The 19,643-nt window shown below is 37.8% G+C and overlaps 1 protein-coding gene across 6 annotated transcripts in view; it reads right to left on the bottom strand.

Annotated features, from left to right (window-relative positions):
- The window catches only part of BABAM2 (BRISC and BRCA1 A complex member 2), a 151,388-nt gene that overhangs the window by 13,677 nt on the left and 118,068 nt on the right, over window positions 1–19,643 (bottom strand). For all 6 annotated transcript variants that reach the window (XR_014943879.1, XM_085541209.1, XM_085541208.1 and 3 more), the window contains one exon: window positions 8,698–8,851. Coding sequence is in view for 5 of the 6 variants with exons in the window: in XM_085541209.1 (XP_085397335.1) it covers window positions 8,698–8,851 (154 nt within the window). In the remaining variant the exon portion in view is untranslated. The remainder of the gene's footprint in view (window positions 1–8,697; window positions 8,852–19,643) is intronic.

Consider the following 19,643-nt stretch of genomic DNA (forward strand, 5'->3'; position numbering starts at 1 on the left):
AATGAGATGTGGTTTGCAAAAGGTCATAGATCTCTCCAAATGGGGAAAACAGCAACAAACCCTACACTTTACACTTATGTGTAAAAGCGGAATAATGCAGACTGGAATCGAATGTGAACGAAGGACAAATGAGCTGACCCCCTCCAAATACAAACTTGTTGAGTTGTACAAAAAGCCATTCAAAAGATAAAAGGAATGCTCAGAAGAAACAAAGTCACAAATAAATGAAACCATTTTTGCACCCAAGTTCACCACGAAGGTGCTCAGAAAGACTGCTACAGCAGAACAGTTCTTTGTAAGGGACATACTGATTTGACTCACGCAGAAATGACAGCCAAAAAGGTAAAGAGCAGATCAACAAAACACACACCCGCAAATCAGCAGGCACAGATGATATTCACACCCAAGTGTTCTGAAGAAACTCAAGTGTGAGAAAGTTAAATGCTCAAATAACTTATAACCTCCTGCTTAAAACAGCTTGGTACCAGAGAAGTGCGACGTCAATTAAATAAAGGTTTGAGCTAAGGGGAACTGTGGACTAGTAAATGTCATGTCTGTGCCTTTACAAATTGGCAGGAACTATTTTAAGAAACTATAAAATTATAAAAAGCCTTGACTTACTGTAGTTGAATAAATATGATATATTGGGTAGGAGCAAAAGAAGATGGCAAAGTTTGCTAATGATAACAATTAAGTCAGAGGAAGAAAAATGACAATCCGTTAGGAGAAGCTGCAGATGGTTCATACTGTAATGGGAGACTGGACCATAGAATATCAGGCAAAATGTACCAACAGGCAGATTTGCAAGGAAAAAACCTCTTAATTTTACATCCACAGAACAAGGGCTTTGAAGTGCAGATGGTAACAGTCATCTCAGTGTTAAAACACCAGCATAAGCTCAGTACAAAGGAGAGCAAATAGGATAAATAGCAAGGCAGACAAGATTACCATGTCACCATAGAAATACACGGAGAACATGCTGTGATTAATGTGTAGTCCCCTATCGCAGAAAGAATACTACAAATAGTAAAGGTATAAGGATTAGGAGGGTAATCAGAAATATTGGTAGTTTTCTTTCTGTAGATGGAAAGTGTGAGCAGAGTAGGAGAAACTGTGACATGAGAGCTGTGAAAAGGCTCATAAGATCATGATTTATGGAGGAGATCAGTAGGGATTCATTTCTTTGCTGCCTCTTTAGATACAAGAGTTAGGGAGTAACAATCAGACCTACCATGAAGTAGGAATGCAAGAAGATGACAGAACTGTTTCTTCACAGAAAATCTTGCTGATCTGTGCAATCCCTTGCCACTGAATTGCCCCAGGATGATAAAAGGGCCTGGAGCATCTCCCATATGAGGAATGGCTGAGTAACCTGGGTCTGTTCAGCCTGGGGAAAAGAAGACTGAGAGGGGATCTGATAAATGTTTATAAATATCTAAAAGGAGAAGGGAGGCAAATGGGTGAGGCCAGGCTCTTTTCGATGGTGCATAGCAATAGGAGAAGGAGCAGTGGCCTAAAACTTGGACATAGGAAGTTCTGTGGAAGAACTTCTTTATAGTAAAGGTGACAGAGCACCCAACACGTTGTGCAGAGAAGCTGTTTAGTCCCCTTTTTTGGAGATGTTCAAGACCTGTCTGGATGCCTGTCCATGTGAATATGGAAGGGTACCTGCTTTATCGGGGGGTTGGACTCCATGATCTCTTTAGGTCCCTTCCAGCCCCTGCGACTCTGTGAAGTGTGTGATGTTAACAATTTACTTGTTCAAAAAACTTACAGACAAACAGAAGAAAAACCAAGTGGGACTATGAAACAAAATATACCAACTCTGGATGTAGAAATACTTAACTATGCCAGAATATACGAGGAAAATATCATCACACGCTTTTCCATGCATTTCCACAAGCACCTTCTACTAATGATAGAAACATGGTTCTAGGTTAACTGTATGTTGAGTTTGACTTAGTATGAATGTTCTTTGTTTTTAACAGAGCAATTACAAATACTATTCAAAAAATAATAAGGCTCACCTATTATTTTTACTTAGTTATTTACTTGGTAACTGATCAAATAACAGTATTTATCTGGGCTATTAAACCTGAGCTCCTTCCAGAATGATGTATTTCTTTCTATCCTTTTCTCTAAAGCAAAGGAGGGCATTTTTGGTATCAGGTCCTAAGTATAATTCCTGGATCTAACACAGATTGAGCAGCTTTCATAAATATATAGGGAAGCTCTCTAAAGAAGATAAATCAGTTGGTTCATCATAGGATTTCTACAACAGCACTCAACTCCGGTTATCTACAAGCCATTTACATTAAATTCTAGAATTTGTCTTCCAACAAGTTGCTGTTATTTTCCACTTCTTTTCCAAGCAAACTTCTCCAATCTATTCTGTGCAATTCTCTTCTCAACATGCAAGGGAATCCCCCAACCATTCTATGTATCAAAGCATAAGTGTGTACAGTTCGTATCCACATATACATAACGTTTATATGAAAACAGAAAAAATTAGCTGTCAAACCTATTTTGTTTCCATGCACCCCCTATACTCTTCATCTTCAAATAGTTGTTTTTCTTTTCCCACAGTCAAAGCTTTAATGAGAAGTGACCAGAAACAAACACCCCAACCCTTCTGTCTTGGCTGAAATCCACATAATGCATGACAGCACTGAAGATCCCTGGCAGGCACCTGTCAGAAACTAACATACCATATCTTAAGAGTCAGACTTAATTATCCAAGGAGACATTTAAAGAAAAGTACATGAAAAATATGACTCAGTAAGTGTGACTATCATGTGTATGCACTGTACAGTGCAGTGTGCGCAGAGGGAAATGTAAAAATAAAACAATATCCTGGAAAAATTCTAATTAAATGCTCTATTACTTACTATTTGTCCTTTATATCTTGCAATCAAAATCACATCACTATTAGGGTTTGCTGGTACATCAGCTCACAATGTGTTACAAGGACTAGTGCAACCATTAAGTATTATAACAGAACACAATCTTCTCCATTTGCTTTCATGCTTTTCATTTATAATTCTGATCAGCTGACACTGCCACAGAAAATAAGACTTTTGATTTAATGGCCTATAAAATCAAATTAACTTCTCTGTAAACTTCACATGGCTGGGTCAATGCATCTCTTCTTGCTACGGCTGTCACACCATATTGGCCCTATTGTATTCTGAAAGAAGAGTCCACCTGAGGCAACAAAATGTCTGCCCTGCTGGATTTCAGGCAAGGAAATCACTTTTGTACATTTTTAATGCAAGACTCTACTGAAAACAAAAACATGTAAACAAGTGACCCAGCTCAGCCTCTAACCTTTTAGTTTACACCCCATTGCTCTTTTCTGAAGAGAATCCTCACGTTTCAGACATAACACAAACAGAAGCATAGTGAAGGATAGATCCCTATGTGTTGTGCTTCCTTGTCCTTTTTTTTTTTTTCTTTATCTTTTTTTTTTCCCCCCCTAAACTTTATTTTAAGTTAAGATAAAATACAACAGAGCCAAAGATGAGGAAAAAGCTTTTTGTGCAGCATGTACACGAGTGCCAGCAAGTTAGTTTTTGGAAATCCACTCCTTAAAGATCCCTAATATGCATGAAACAGTCATGCAATACATGCAAATAAAATGCATTATGTTTACAAATAAGCAAGGAAAATACTAAAATACAAAACAAATAATAATAAATGATTTATTACCTTAATTATACCTATCAAGCCGAGATTACAAAATGATGCAATGTTTACATGTAAACTTTATACAGTGAGATCCAAGGCACTGTAGGTAGAAAAAAATACTTTCAAGGAAAGAGAAAACCTGTTACTTTAACAGAATGCAAGATGTATCCATTGATATTCCGCCTAAAATGGGGAAGAACTCCCAATTAAAAATGGATGTGTTAAAAAACAAGTGGAGATCACTTTAAAAAAATAGGGCACCCAAAATATACTGCATGCAACAGCAAACCTCTGACATATTACAACTGAGTTTGTCTAAACAACTACATGAGGATGGCCCCTTAGGCCTCTGAATTGTCCCCTGTATTCAAATATTCTTTTATTAGACTAAAAAGATATACTTCCTCTCCATACATGGGAACATTAATGCTTAAAGCAAACACATTGCAGCCAAATAGCTACTAGCATCTTCACATGACACACATCTTCTCATGTTATGATTTTCAAGGAAAAGCTATTGATGAGGATGAAAATGCTATGGGCCAGTGCCCCAGCTAGACACTTAGTGATCATAGCATGGTGGTGCTGCGCATGAACTGGAGCTGCAGCAGCACCGATGATGCATGCAAAGCTTGTGCAAGATGCATCTGCATATAGACTTAAATTGCACTTGACCTTATGGCAAAGCAACAGCCAATATTCATTTGAGAGTACTTGAACCCTTTCAAGCTTTTACCCTTGCAGAGCACTGAGAGATTGAACACCACAATCTGAGAACACCAATGAATTGCCAGTAATAATGTCATTCAGAAAACAGTTTTGTCAGCTAAGATGAGAAAAACAATCTGAACCCTGAGAATGTCTTCTTATTGTGATACTACATTATTGTTTTCCACCTCTTGCTATTTTTAATGATGTGTAGGTGGACTTATGTAGGATAAAAGAGTAAACTGAGTCCTAACTTGCTCTCCCTGAACCGTAACCTAGGTCTACAGAGCAGAACTAGGTCGGACAGAAATTGGGCCAGAGTGCATCTTAAGAACTGAACTTAATTTGTATAAACAAACAGGCTCTATTTACAGTATTCCTTCATAAAATCCCAGGCTTCGAGTCTGCGTGCTTTTTAAAGACTCCATTTATGTACACTTGAATGCCTATTTAAGCAAAAAACAAGAGAGCTTTCCCATGGAAACCGCACAGAGATGTTTTACTTCACACGTACACCACAAACAAGGCTGCTAACTTTCCATAATTTACTGTATTTTCTTAGGCTTGCTATTGTATTTTAGGACAAAATCTCTTGGAGAAGCTGCTTACGCAGGAGGCCACAGCCACACAAACAAATGACCTATAAGAGGCAGAGCCTGAGACGGGAACTGGGAGAAAATGCTATCTCCGCAGCCTGTAAGCAAAACTTAGTATGTTTCATTTTGCTGTTTGTAGCTGGAGGAACAGGTTAAATTTTAGTGTTTAGTTGAGAAACGAGAAATCAGGAGGCATTTGCAATCACATTATTTAACCAAGACGTGATTCGTTTCTTAGAATTAAATCAAGCCAGAGGGCAATCCCTTGGCAGAGACAATAGCGAGCTTCAATCATCAGACACTATCTCTCAGTGAGAAACCTAAGCCAGGAGCCTCAAAGGAGCCAGGTTATTTTAAAATAACACTAAGACAGAGAAAGAGAAACCCGATTACATGAAGTTTATCAGACAAGCAAAAATTAGTCCAATTATGTCTGAATGAAGATGAGCACTTTTTCTATGATTCTATGAGAAAAAAAAAAAGATTCTGCTAAACTGATATTCTGATTTGAGAATTTGCCTTTTAGATGTAGGTGATATGTGTCTGAGAATGCACACAGTCTACATCTATATGTATATTTTTTAAGGTAATAATTTTGCTCCTACTTGTAATTACTACTGATTGTCTCAAGGCTACGGCAAAGGGTTAAGTCCTAACTTCAAAAGAGATGCCTACATCTGCTCAGGGGCCATGAAGATAAGCAAGGATACCAAGACTTTCAAGTTTAGCCCCTGAGTTGAAGGAATTGGATGGGCTCACCTGCTGGATAAAAACACAACAAGTGGGAGAAGGCTGGGCACAGAATCAATGTCCCTTTGGCATGAACTTCTGACAGCGCTGCCCATGAATAAGTAGGCTGCCTGCAGCTGCTGAAATCAGAAGCAAGGTTTGCCAACTGAGGATGTGGAAATCACTGGGAGACTGGTGATACTCCTGCACCCTACAAAGCAATGTGGTCTATATGCCTCATAACATGACTAGACAGCTAATGAACGTGGCCAGTACAATGGCAACCGAAAACTACCCTTTACAGCCTCTTAGGCTGCAATGAGGATAACGGTGTAAAATGACCCTTCAAGTGACTGAGAATCTGGGTGGAGAATTTGGTTAGACTCCAAAACATCAAGTGTAAGGTCCTGTGGCCCTAGATCAGTAGGGCCAGAAAGATAAACAGAGTAATTTTGCCTCAAAGGATGCCAAGCACTTGAGTAACCGTTCAGCTAAAAGGGAAAGGCTACATATTAAGAAAAACCTAATGAACGGACAGCGCTTAAAAGCACAAAAAACTTTTCCTATCTTTATCCAGGGCTAAATTTACTTCAGCTGAGCTTTAGGATGCTGCGTCATATATCTTTCTTTTCTTTTTTTACTGGAGATGAATTGAGTTGGTGTTTGAACTATATGTTTAATTAGAACACTCTCCCGTATACACCTACATATATTCCCATATACTCGGGCTGTAACGTAGCTATGACAGAAATAAATCAGATTGAAAAAATCTTTGTTTGTGATGAAACACGCTTATCTATTCTAAGAAGCCCTAGAAATTATTTCAGACAATATTTACATAAGTACTAAATTGTGTTAAAAATATTTCTTAAAATATGCTAACACGCATTATAACATCATAGTTTTCCTGCTGTAGTTTTATTTCTGGTACTTGCTCAGGATTCACTAGCTGTTCCTGCAAGCAAAGCGCTTTTAACTAGAGCAGTTTCTCCGTCTCTTTGCAGCGCAGTGATGGTTATTTCAGACACTGCAGCATGCTTTCTTCCCCCGCTTCTCATCATCTTTCTCATAATATGCAGCCAGTATAAAACTTAAATGGAAAGGCTCAAACGTAAGAGCGAATAACCTCAAAAAATGTACATGTGATAGTAAATGTACACATTTAGCGCTCCTAAAAGTACTGTTATCGTACTTCTAAATTTCAAGTGCAGGGCAGACAAGTCCATTTGTACACACCCACTCATAATCGAAGGCACTTAGCAGACAGAACACAGATACTTGTAAGCTTCCAGATGCAAAATAAGTGCATTTTTTGACTATACAATCAAGCATTTTTGCAATATAAAAACAAGCCACACTGATGCTTCCAGTTATTGTTTCATTTCCATAAAAACAAAATACACATCACGTTCTGCTAGGAAAAGACAGACAGAAAGATAGATAGAAAAGACAGACAGACAGAAAGAAGGAAAGAAAGAGAGGAAGAGAGGAAGAGAGAAAGAGAGAGAGAGAGAGAGAAAGAGAGAGAGAGAGAGAGAGAGAGAGAGAGAGAGAAAGAAAGAAAGAAAGAAAGAAAGAAAGAAAGAAAGAAAGAAAGAAAGAAAGAAAGAAAGAAAGAAAGAAAGAAAGAAAGAAAGAAAGAAAGAAAGAAAGAAAGAAAGAAAGAAAGAAAGAAAGAAAGAAAGAAAGAAAGAAAGAAAGAAAGAAAGAAAGAAAGAAAGAAATGAAGAAGGCACGAGTCCACAAGAACAAATCACACTTGATCAAGAAATGGCTCTCCTAGACAATGCGGCATTCCAACCAATTACTATCAAACTGAAAAATTCCTACTACAATGCATCAAAATCTAAAATCAAATGTCACTTGATGTTCTCTATACAATTAAAATTATTACAACATCTGCAAATGCTTCAGTCATTTATTATTTGCTCCCATCATTTCCAAATTACAGTCAGTCTTTGACCATGCCATTCATTTGATTTACTCAGCATGAACTGTTTTCATTTGACTCTTACTTGTGCATCTTTTAATTTAATCTTCAGAATGTCAGTCAAAACTCCAATATGCCTTATTATTTATACACTTTGAGGACTTCTGTGCTGACAACTGATAATCAGCCTGCTTCAATATGTTGCTGTTGTTATATTTTTACACTCTGCAAAATCTAAATTCAGCAGTAAGGTCACTACTGATATTGTTCTATCCAGGTGAAATCTCCTCAGCTTCTTCAGAATACAGAAATAACACACAGCATGCAAAAGGAGCACTGCTGCCCACACAAACTTATCCTAGCAATAGAATCACTCTGGAGATGCTGCCATCACCTTGAACTACAAGGGATACTAAGACCGAAGTGGGATTTACCCACGCTGAAATCAAGGCCTGCAGAAAAACTGCCGAGGAAACAGAGATTCTCTGTTTCTAGCCAATAGGGAAAGTAGAAAAGTAAAAACAAAGAAATAAAACAAGAAGTCTTCAGACTTTTGGGTAACTTTCTCAAGTTCTGGCAAGACTGCCTACTATGCTGGGTTACTGGTTTGCTCTACCTCCTTCTATGCCCTTCTAAAAGAGCATATCTTTCAGGTTTTTCTTCTTCCTTCTTTCTATCTCACATGTTTCCCTCCAGGGTCCCCCATACACCCACACAAAACCAAGGCACTACCTTGACTGACTGCTATCATGCAGATGACTCCTGCTGTGGGCTATCTTGTCTATTTGGATTGGAAGCTCTTTGGAGCAAAGACTGCCACTACTCTGTGCCTCTATAATACCTAGAAAAGTCTTGTTTTGATCAGTCCTCTGACAATCATGTTACAAGAATGATTAATAAGGTATCTGTCTGTACTCGTATAAGGGAATACTAGAACTATAGTAGAAGAAAAACAGCTCTAGCTTGCAGAATGATGGAAACATACAGTTACATCTGTGAAATTTCCATCACCAGAAGACCATGTAGCAAAACAGCAACCTGACTTACTTTGCTCTCTTGGCCATTTCGTTGCCATCCCAGCGTGGACTATACGGGTAATTCTTCTGGGCCTGGGAGTACAGCTGCCCACTGTTAGTGAAGTGGTAAACAGACTGAAAGGTCAGGGTTGGTTGGTCTCGAGGAAAGTACAGGGGCAGGTCAACTGGAATAAAAAAAGAAAAGAGGGTCATAAAAATATATACAGTGTTATTCTTTTTTTTTATTTTTTAAACAGGGAATATATTATTCCTTTTTACTGATTCAGAGGTGATAGAAAAGGACAAACTGACATACACTTCTGTATTTCTTATAAATTATGATCCTCTCATATTGCTTTAGCCATATATTTTCATAAAATATAGTTTACAATTGCTTAGCCAGTGTATTTCTGTGTTAATTATCTTCCTGAGACTTAAAGTGGTTAAATGATTTGATAAAGGATGCAGAGAGATTCAGTCACGAGTTAAAACAGACCTCAATTTGTAGTCATCTGTTAGACAAAAAAACCCCCACAAAACCAAAAACACACTGCAAAGTCATTAATACCAAAAATATCTCACTAAAAATAAAAATCAGAACCTTTTAGTTCCCTTTGCTTATCACCACCTCATGATCCTCTTCCTCTGGCAGAACAATAAAACAGTCTGCAACAGTTTAATACAGTTTAAAACAGTTTAATACCATGGTCTGAATCTACTTTTTAGCTTAGCTTTTTCACTGCTGTGTTTATGCTTAAGATTTTTTTAGGTCTACATTTAATTTCAGAAGGTTTCAGAAATGTGTAGTTCAAGTGGGTTATCAACACTCCTTCACACCAGAACTCTAATAAAAATTAACACAGGTAAATGTGCATTTCTATAGGTGTAGACTTCCTTTGGAAAGCAGCTATGATTACACTCTCTGTTATCCTCCAAACTACAATTTTGGACATCACCGAGGTGAAAAAAGACTCCAATTGTACAGCAGTTCCATGTAAATCTTCAGATGTTTCTTCTATTTGGCACAGCAAAGAGTGAAATAAGTCAGTAAGATGATAATTCAATCAAACAAACTTGGTTTCTCTGCTTTGTCTATTTGTCACTTCGTAGTCCTTAAAGAGAAGGAAAGAAGCCCGGGCTACTAAGAAGGCTACAATAGCTGTAGTAGGAACCAAAACAAGGGGCAGAATCACTATAAACAGAATTTTAAGAAAGAAATAGGAACATGAGACAGGCCTGAGCTCACTCACAGGCAGCACCGGATCTCCCCTCCAGTGCACTCAGTAATTCATCATTTTCTACTTTTAAAACCCTTCATGGAACAGAGATTCCAGCACTTCCCTTCATGTTCATGTACTATGACTGGCCTAAGAAAGATTTCCTTCTTTTTAAGCTCCATTCTATCATCCTACCGTTTCCTTCATTTTTTTCTAACCATGTCTGAATATCTGGATGAGCATCAGCCAAACCACAACTCCCTTTCCCCTAAATTACCCTCCAAGCTCCACAAGTAAATGCGTTCATAGTAATGAAGTACATGAAACGGGATGTGATATTCCAGCTGCAGTCTCAAAATAAAACAAATCACTTATGATCACACTGTTTGTGACCCGGTGCCTGAGCTACACGTGACAACTCCCCACACCCCAGTGACTCAGCTCACGCAGCAGCTTCCAGCAGATATTTAAACAGTAATGACATGGGCAGAGTTCTGCTAATTTAAGGGCAGATCACTGATGTAACAAAGGTTAGACTCCAAGATTACTCTGTCAAATTCCTCTTTGTAACATGCTTATTCAGTAATATCCCTGAAAAACACTGGTATATTGAGGTTGTCAACCTGTAAGCAAGCTCTCTCCTCCCATCACAGGTGGGAAGCACATGTCTCAGAATCTCAAGGACTTCACTGCAGAAAGGAATAGAGGCAAAGCTCTGCTTTAACATGACAAATGCGCTCCTTCAGCTCTCACTGTTTCAACTCTGTTCCTCTAGTACACCTTTTCTTTCTCAAGCAGCAACTCCTCAAAGGAAAACCACTCTGTATACTTGTATTTTGTCACTGTGTGAAAGGAATAACCATGTTTAGTAGCATACAGAAAGCAAAATTTATTCCTTCCATTTAACTTTTTTCACTTGAGAATTTCTGACTTTGTTATCTTCCCTTTGGAAACCTTTGTCTATCTAAAGGGTGCAAACAGCAGCACTTTTCTACCTGATAGTTAAAATAGAAGGTCTGCACTTCAGAAAAGCTGTTTAAATGCGTAATCAAGACATTGCTACCGTAACAGAAGAAATTCCATTTGTTATAAGCCTTTCATGTTTATAAATGAGTATAAATCCAACAAATGTATCACCAAAATATAGAAGAAAAGAATTTCTTCTTTTATTAACCAAAAGCTGTAGAGGGATTCTCAGGAATCATTCAAACTATGAACAGTTACGTGGATTGACATGATGGGTCAATAGTTGGACAAAGAGTTGATGGTTGGACTAGACTATCACAGTGGTCTTCTCCAACCCTACTGATTCTATGATCATTTGATCAAATTAGAATTAAAACTGTGCATCCCACATCACGCTAATGGCAGTATTAAACTGGACTGCAATCAGAGTTTTGAACAATTCTATCTGCCTTTGATTTGACCGCTTTGACTACTATTCACATAAAATTGCCAAACACCCATTTTTTTTCTATCCCAAGTGTTTCTTTAATACAAGGTGTGAGCTGAGTCCAAACACAGTCAAAAAAACCTGCCCCTAATTTTGGAACGCAACCACACCTAAAAGACAAGTAAACAGGAAATAGCCTTGAGTTGTAAAGTACTATACGTATGTCAAGGTAGCCAGCTATTATTTCAGCAGTAGGAAATAAAGGCAAGAGCTTAATTCCGGCACAGTGGATGCAAAACCACTGACATTGCAAGTGTACAATATGCTTGGATTTAGTGTTGTTTTACTACATATAAAAAAATAAGCAAATACCATTAGCTATTACCACTAGTAAGGTGCTTGGGAGATGAAAGGTCAAATTCTGCTCATAGTCACAACAACATCTTTATGAGGTGGCACGTGCTGATAATGAAAATATGTCTTTTAATTTGGTCATATATACAATCTGACTCCAAACCTATGCACTAATACCAAATAAGATCCGTCTCCACTTGATACATAACATGGCAAAGGTGAGAGTGATCAGAATTACACCTCGCAAAGCCTTTAGATTTCATCCTCAAAAACTCATCACAGTTAAAAACAACACACTACTTTTGTAAATCCACACCCTGACAAAAACTATAACAACATGCTTCGGTTTGACATGGTAGTTACTTAAGAACTACAAAAACGTATTCATGTTGAACACAAGTACTATTTCCAAATAACAGCTGACTCACAAAGTATCCTGGTGATATGTCTGCAGAAAATAAGCAGATGACTCATGTCTGTAAATTCCTGAAAGTACCAATAGACCCTTTGCTTAGTCATCTTTTGCTTGGATGCTGGGTTCACGAGCTCTGTAAACTATAATGAGGGATCGAGCTCTTAGTAGGACTCTCTCTCTCTTTTTCTCTCTTCTAAACAGTGCAAATTATCTCTCTAAAAATAACTTCATCTACGTAAGTGAGTCACTTCAGCTAGCAAGCTTACACAAGTCGTGCAGTTAAGCATTAATATTTGGTTATGAAGGTAAAAATCTTGCTGTCAAACTCAGTTTTAAAATGAAAATTATGTCAGAGGAAGTCCCATTTACCCCTTCTCTCACAGAAATAGAAACATTTCCTTTGGAAAATTTAAACCATTAGCTCATTCAGGAAAGTAAAGCTTTCTAATTCAGTTTCATGCTCTAAGTAATTTAATCATAATGATTTCTTACTTTAACTTTCCTAAGCATCGCATGATTAACATAAGAGGAGCTCAAAGAAGCAAGCTGACTGAGAAAGGAGGAAATACTACAGCAAAACACTGCTTTCTTCTTTGCAAAAATTTACAGACTATTTTTTAAAAGTCAACTTGTAGGGATCCACATTGCAGGGAAAATCACATCTTTATGCAAGCTCTACATGAGGCAGAAGTTGGAGGGCTGTTTTGGGTAATTAAGCATTGAGTAAATTCTTTAGTGATTGAACCCTAATTTTCCCACACAGTTCATAAGAAAGCAAAAGAACAAGGATTTGCTTGTTGAGAATGAGTCATGTTGTAAAGAAACTTAATTACAGTTTATAAATAGTTGAAGTTGCTCTCTTTTTGAAGCAGGAGAAACTACTGAGAACTGAGAGAAATTTGCTTTTCTGGTCTTAAAATTTAACGCATACATATGTTCAAAACACTGTTGTCTTAAAGCCAAAATCCCAATGCATGCATGGCTAAAGAACGGCACAATGCAGCAGTAGGGTTTAATTGTTCATGTTCTTAAAGAGAAATCAGACTGAGATCTGGAACAGGTTTCCAAGTTTGTTAAGCTAAGCTTATGTCAACAACTACAGAGTCAATTAAGACGGTCTTATTAATTCTGAAGTAATGTTTTCAGCATCTCATTTTACAGCTTTTTAAACAGCACATGAAATATGGGAGGGATGTCTTGGCAAAAGCACACTGCAGTGCTGCTGTAGGGTTCCTGAAGGAAAAATGTTCAGAAAAACAGAAAGGCAGCTTTATCACAGTGCTCCCCACCCTCTCTTTATGTACTGGGGAGAACTGAAGAAAAACCAACCCCACACTGGAAGTGCATGCTGACCATACAAACATTTCAAAGTATTTAGATGGCAGTGTCTACAGAAATCTTCCCAAGTACTGTTTTCCTGCTCTAGAGAAGCAGTTTATCAAACCTTTGTAAGACAATGGGTAAATCCAGAAGTCTGTTTTCACAGAAGCCAACATTTGCTCACTGAACATTACATACTGTTTTAATACTTAGATGATGTTATAGTGGTTATCTTATTAACCTTCTGGTTGCTTGAATCTGCTGCAGTTTATTGCACCTGTAATTCGCTTCATATCATAAAGGCTGGCTGATCCGGAGCTTTCTACTTCTACATTTCATTGCCTGCGTATACTTAATTCAATCTAGATTTGCTTTATGAGGCAGCCTTCAAATTGAGGGTAACAAAGCATTCTTTCAAATTCTGTTCCTTGTCTGGCCAGAATTAACCAACAAGATACAATTCTCATCCATCCTCCCTGAGAAGTTTTCCCCCCCCTGCATTTATATAGTGCGTTACAATGAAGCCTTGCTCTGATTAAATATGTACTCTTCTCCTCATGTGACCATTTAATCACTGTAAGATATGATGACAGTTATGTAAAATATTAACAAAAACTCTTCACAGCACCTTCATGAGCAGCGAGGCTATTTAACGACTGCAGACAGGTAATAAAGGAATAAAGACAGGATGGTCAGTCTGCCTACTGACTGCTGAGAGCCAGCACGTGGGGCCCGACTCTTCTGAAACCTAGCAACAAGTAATATTCTACACAGCCAAATACAGCTCTTTCTGAATTGGAGTGCTGTACATTAGAAGAAACCATTAGTGGACATGTGAAAAGTTCTGAATGATGTGACCAGAGAAAAAGAAGAGCACAGAAAAGATGTGCTAAAATCAAACCTCCAGAGAACACTGCCCAACCGTAGCCTGATACGATCCGTTCTCTTCCTGAAGTTCCCTGACTCACTTCTTGCTTATCATCCAGCTAGGCTGGAGACTGCCTCTGTATTCAAGAATTTCTGATGAAATCAGTCATGGAAACAGGAAATACATATCCCAGGATCCAGAACTGTCTCTTCTTAGTACATATTCATCATCATTTTTCTTGTGCTTTTTTTGGTTCACCGAATCTCACATCCTCTCTGCTACAGCTAGCTTGGGCATTTCCTTGCAGCTCAGCTCATAATGCTGGGAGGAAGAACTTGGGGATCTGAAGGAATTGCCTCCAACCACAAAGTTCCTTGAACTCAGACCACTCCAGCTTTCACAATGTGTTAAAGTGGACAAGACCCACATGAATCTATGATGGTAACACAGAAACCACGTTATATAATGCTCTTTACCACATAACAAGCTCTATTTTAAAAACATTTTCTCTGGTACATTTTCTGACGTGACTTCTCCCATGGGAAAGCTGTTCCAGACAGCCTGTATGGTGGGAGAAAAATTTTCATCTCACTTGCAAGAGAAAACATCTATGTTCACTTTTTTAACAGAGAAATTCCAGTACAGAAAGCTTTATAGAAAACATACCGGTCACTGTACCTACAGAAAAACCTGAACAGGTTCAGTCACAAACATTTTGGGGACAGCAGTGGCTTAGCACAAATCTCTTTGAGGCTGTTTTGCCTAGTGAACGTTTCCTCGATACTTCTGTGCTGAAGGTCTTTAGCCTACATTCTGCTGGCAAAAACCAAAAGGGTCAATTTGGCTTAAAGTACACAGAGAATTACAAAATACCACAGCTATCCTGTTCTGGTGTCCAATGACATCATCTTGCAAGAATGAGAGTTAGGATGACAAATAACATATCAATGCTATGAGTGTGGAATTTTAGGTCAACAGAGCGGAGTCATGCAAGTTGCGTTTTGTTAAAGAGATCAGGGCTGTGACATCCTTGTTGGAGTAAAGCAGGTCCTTTGCAGGAAGATGCTCTTTTGAAATTAACCTTTCAAAATTCTAGATGTGAAATGAAAAGCTGTTTATGGAATTTTAGCTGAGACGCCTATGGCACTTTGGGTGTGGCTGATATCACAGCTGTTTTCAAAGTAATTAAGTCTGCCATGGCTATGTGAAATACCCATATCATCAGCAAAGTGAACACTTACATAACAGATTACTTCTATGCAAAATGCTTCAAAATACGCAAGTATTACGAAAAAAGAGAGACGACGATGTGTATTTTTCTAAACTCTACCACTTATATACTAACTGTATGCACCACCCTTTTTCTTTTCTTCTTTCTTTTTTTTTCCTTCTCCTTCCTTTAAATTAGACAGGAGATACTTCCAGTTATATTCATTTTGGGCTAGATTTGAAATAAGAATTGGTAATTCTTTTCAGGAGATGCACCAAGTACGTCCCATCCCCTAACATGCATCCATTCCATAAAAACAAGACATCTTTAATAAATGGACACTTTCAGAGTCTAGAACACAGATATGATTATTGTTAACTCCAGTGCTCTTAGACAGCCCTTGAATCTTTCAGAATAATGGAGACAATAACTTGTGATGGATTAAACACTCCTGACATATATATATTATAGAGTGGATTTGTTTATTTTGTGGATTTCTATGTGACTGGAATAAATGTGTCATTTAATCTTTTAAAATAAAATATTTCACCTCTTCTTATTAAAAAGACCGTTTGATATTTGCTGCATGTGTCTTGTGGCAACGAGAACTACAATACAGATGAGGCCCCAGTGGCAATCAGATTTTTTTAGTGATTACTATTGTTTCTACTTTCCTTTGATACAGACAGATGATACGCGTGTAAAAACAATCCAGACCCTCGTAACAACCAGTAGCTGCCTTTTAAAATACTCCACACTTCATTCAAAAACAGTATTTATATATTAAAAAAGCAAAAAACGAACACACAACCTTCAGTTGTTTAAATACCTTAAGCTGCAGTGTGCTGCAGACAAGACCATCAAATGCTCTGTTCAGTCCTACAGAGGAACTAAGTCACAGATCAAAGCAACAGATTCTTCAAGTAGTTTTCACTTACATATTTAGGCCATGAAAAAGCGCTGTAAGTTTGAGTGTCACCTCTCACCCCAACTGAATCACACTGCTGGACTTTTACAGCAAGACTGGGCTACCCTCTAAAAATATCCCACGGAATACCTCACAATCCTGTACTTAGCTCAAAGAAACAACACTGTGGCCTCACAGATATTTTCCTTCTTTAATTCCTGTAACCACGATTATTTTAATTAAGACAAAGGCTTTTTATTTTTACCTCACCAGCTTCAGCTAGTGACAGCCATCTCACTTTATTTTTACTTCAAATTCTCAAAGACCTTCATTCCTCCCCTTCCGTTTTTATTTCCTTTTATTGTTTCTTCTGTAACAGTTTCTATAGTAACTTCTCCAAGTGGTGATGAAATTGATGCTACTAAAAGCTGCCTCTTCTCTATGTGAATTGCATAAATATTATGCTTTAAATACAGTTGCTTTTTACTCTGTTAGCAACTGCAATCTGTGCCTTTCTTGGCCCTTTTTCCTCCTATTCCAGGTTGGTGACCATAGCAGGCTACTGTTGGAGAAAAGGCAAAACCTTCTCCTTTGCCTTCATAGCAGAGTTGCGCTGATAAATGCTAAGAAGTTGCACATTACTTTCCAACTGGACATGAAGACTTCTGAAACATGAAACATGTTCACCTGAAAAGCAGCTGGGTACAAGCATCAGCTTCTCCCACTGACATCTGGACTCTTACAGGGCTTGAAAGTAAGTTATTTTTGCTGTTTAAAGATCTGCTTGGGATTTGAAAGGAAAATGATTTATTTCATTTTCATTTGTGATCAACACGGCACTGTCCTGCGAGTCAGGATTAATCCTTGCTGAATTGCATCTTAATTCTAGGAATTTTATATCTTATATAATTTCATGGCCTCACTTTGTTTGTTTTTTTTTTCTTCTGACAATATCGTCTACTGTTGAACACAGGGAAGATCCCTACGAAACTCAAGCTGATCCTCTCTATTTGTTTTCTGCTCGCTATCTTGAGCACTTTTCAGCATGCTGTGTCTCACTCCTTTCATGTAATTCACACCTTAAGGAAAATCTTCATCTGTGAATGCTATGTATGTGAGACAACATCAGAACGCATAGAAACAAGATGCAGACCTGGAGTAAGAAAACGCACCAAGATCTGTACTCAAGTCCCTGCTCTGTCAACAACTTTTTGCCACCTACTTCCTTTTTTTCCCAAAATTGAGTGTATGAAATAGGATTAAATCACTTCCCTATCTCAGACATCTCTTGTAAGACTTTATTAGTTGGCTGCCACCTACTTAGACATGTAGTAGTACTCCAGATAGGTCTGTTAGACAAGAAAAGCAATATTTCACTTTTTAGAACAGTGCAATTCTGAAATAAGTTTTTATAAAACCTCTCAGTCCATTTGTTAAGTGGTTGTAGTTCCAGGAAAACATGTCTACAGCAGTTTAGAGGTTATGTCACATGTATGTGTTTTTCAGAAATAAATACACAATCCATAGCAAAGTGGCTCAGAAATACTTCTCTACTTCACACAAGTTGTTTCGTATCTGCTGCTGCCTTACCAACTTTTAGGAGTTGTCCTGTGGCCACTCCACTTTTTTTTTTACAGGGTGAAAATATGAACCTAAATCCAGCTGATAGTGATTACATAATGAACACAGAAAAACAGAATGAGAGCAAAAGAACACACCTGTTTTCCAGTTTACCTGCCACCATGATGAACATCTAAATACAAGAATGGTCATTCAGCTCAGGCAAAAGTAATCTCCCAAGATGGAATCTAAGGAGCATTACTCTTAACAACAAAAATTATCGGTTATCAGTAAAATTTCAAATTAAGTCTAGTAAGCAGCATCCCTTAGGAAAAAAAAAAAAAAAAAAAAAGGAGAAAAAACAAGCAAAATAAAAATGATCAGCAAAATGTTAATTACCAAATGCTGCAGTGCAGCGCTGGGATTAGATCTTGACTGTGCCTAGTTGAGCGCAGAACTCAGGCTACTTTCCCATCATACTGTCCAATCCACAGCCCTGCAATAGACCTGCAACTTTCACTGAGTTCACTTAAGTGATACATACCTCACCGCATGGTTAATATTAGAATGCTTTCTTTACCAGATTCAAAGAAATACATGCTAGTGACTAAAAGTCTTGGGATTCAGAGAAAAAAACGGTCTCACGAGAGACACTTACTGAACAGTCAAAAAATTACTCGCAAGCATAAAACTGGAACAGCTTTTGACTTCTTCCAGGCAGTTCTACATAACGGGGATTTCGTTAATCTCGTTTCTCAATGAAGAATGAAATGACATCCACACGCAATTTTGGCAAACCTTGGACTTTTTGGATCAGTATGAATTTCACACACTGGGTGGACTCTTGAAACATTTATTTTCTTATGCTTGACAACTTTGTTGAGCCATCTTGCTCTCCTGAAACTACTGTGTATCACTCTGTTCTTCCATATCTTACTTGACATGTTCTCTCTTTTTTTCCTTCTCCCTAAGTTTTCAGAGTCATTTTTTTTTTTCATCTTCAGAACAGTGAGAGTAATACAATAAAAGCACAATATAGTAAAACAGAACACCTCAATCACACACAGAAGCTATTCATTGTAAATATTCTACTCAACAGTTACCCCTTATCACATCTCACCTTAACAGCCCTTTCTCAGAAAACAGCTGGGGCATACAACAGTTTATTTTCCCACAGCTTCTCTTGAAGAGACTTTTCTTTCACAATCAGACGAACCTCCATGAAGAAGTAGGGCCAGTGTGATCTTTATTTCCTCCAAGGATTACTTTTCTTGGAATTTTATGTGTTATTTGTGATCACTGCCAGGCGCTGATATTGACAAAGAGGAGTAACTCCTAAAGATGATCTTCTTTTCAGTTCCAAAGCTATGTGAACAGGAATTTACATGATATAAAACTGGATAAAAAAAATCTCCAGAACTACCAAACTGACTCAAATGACTCACACAGAAGCCACTGAGTGAGATGTGTATTCTAACTGCATTAAACACTATATCAAAACAACAAACAATAGTGACTTTTACATTTAACATTAGTGTTATTATATTTACATTTACAGTTAACAAGACCTGTAAGTCCTACACAACCAGAAGACCCGATGGTAAAAACTAGAGACAGATAAAGTTTTAATTAAATATCTGCAGGAATGTTTACAAGAAACAGTCTTAGGTTCTAGATTCCAATTGCTCAGTTAAGTATTTCTTAAGCCTCCTTATCACAGTGACTCTGGAGTT

The sequence above is a fragment of the Coturnix japonica genome, chromosome 3 (genome assembly GCF_054131305.1).
Source record: "Coturnix japonica strain WE chromosome 3, WE-NBRP24, whole genome shotgun sequence".
Classification (NCBI taxonomy): domain Eukaryota; kingdom Metazoa; phylum Chordata; class Aves; order Galliformes; family Phasianidae; genus Coturnix; species Coturnix japonica.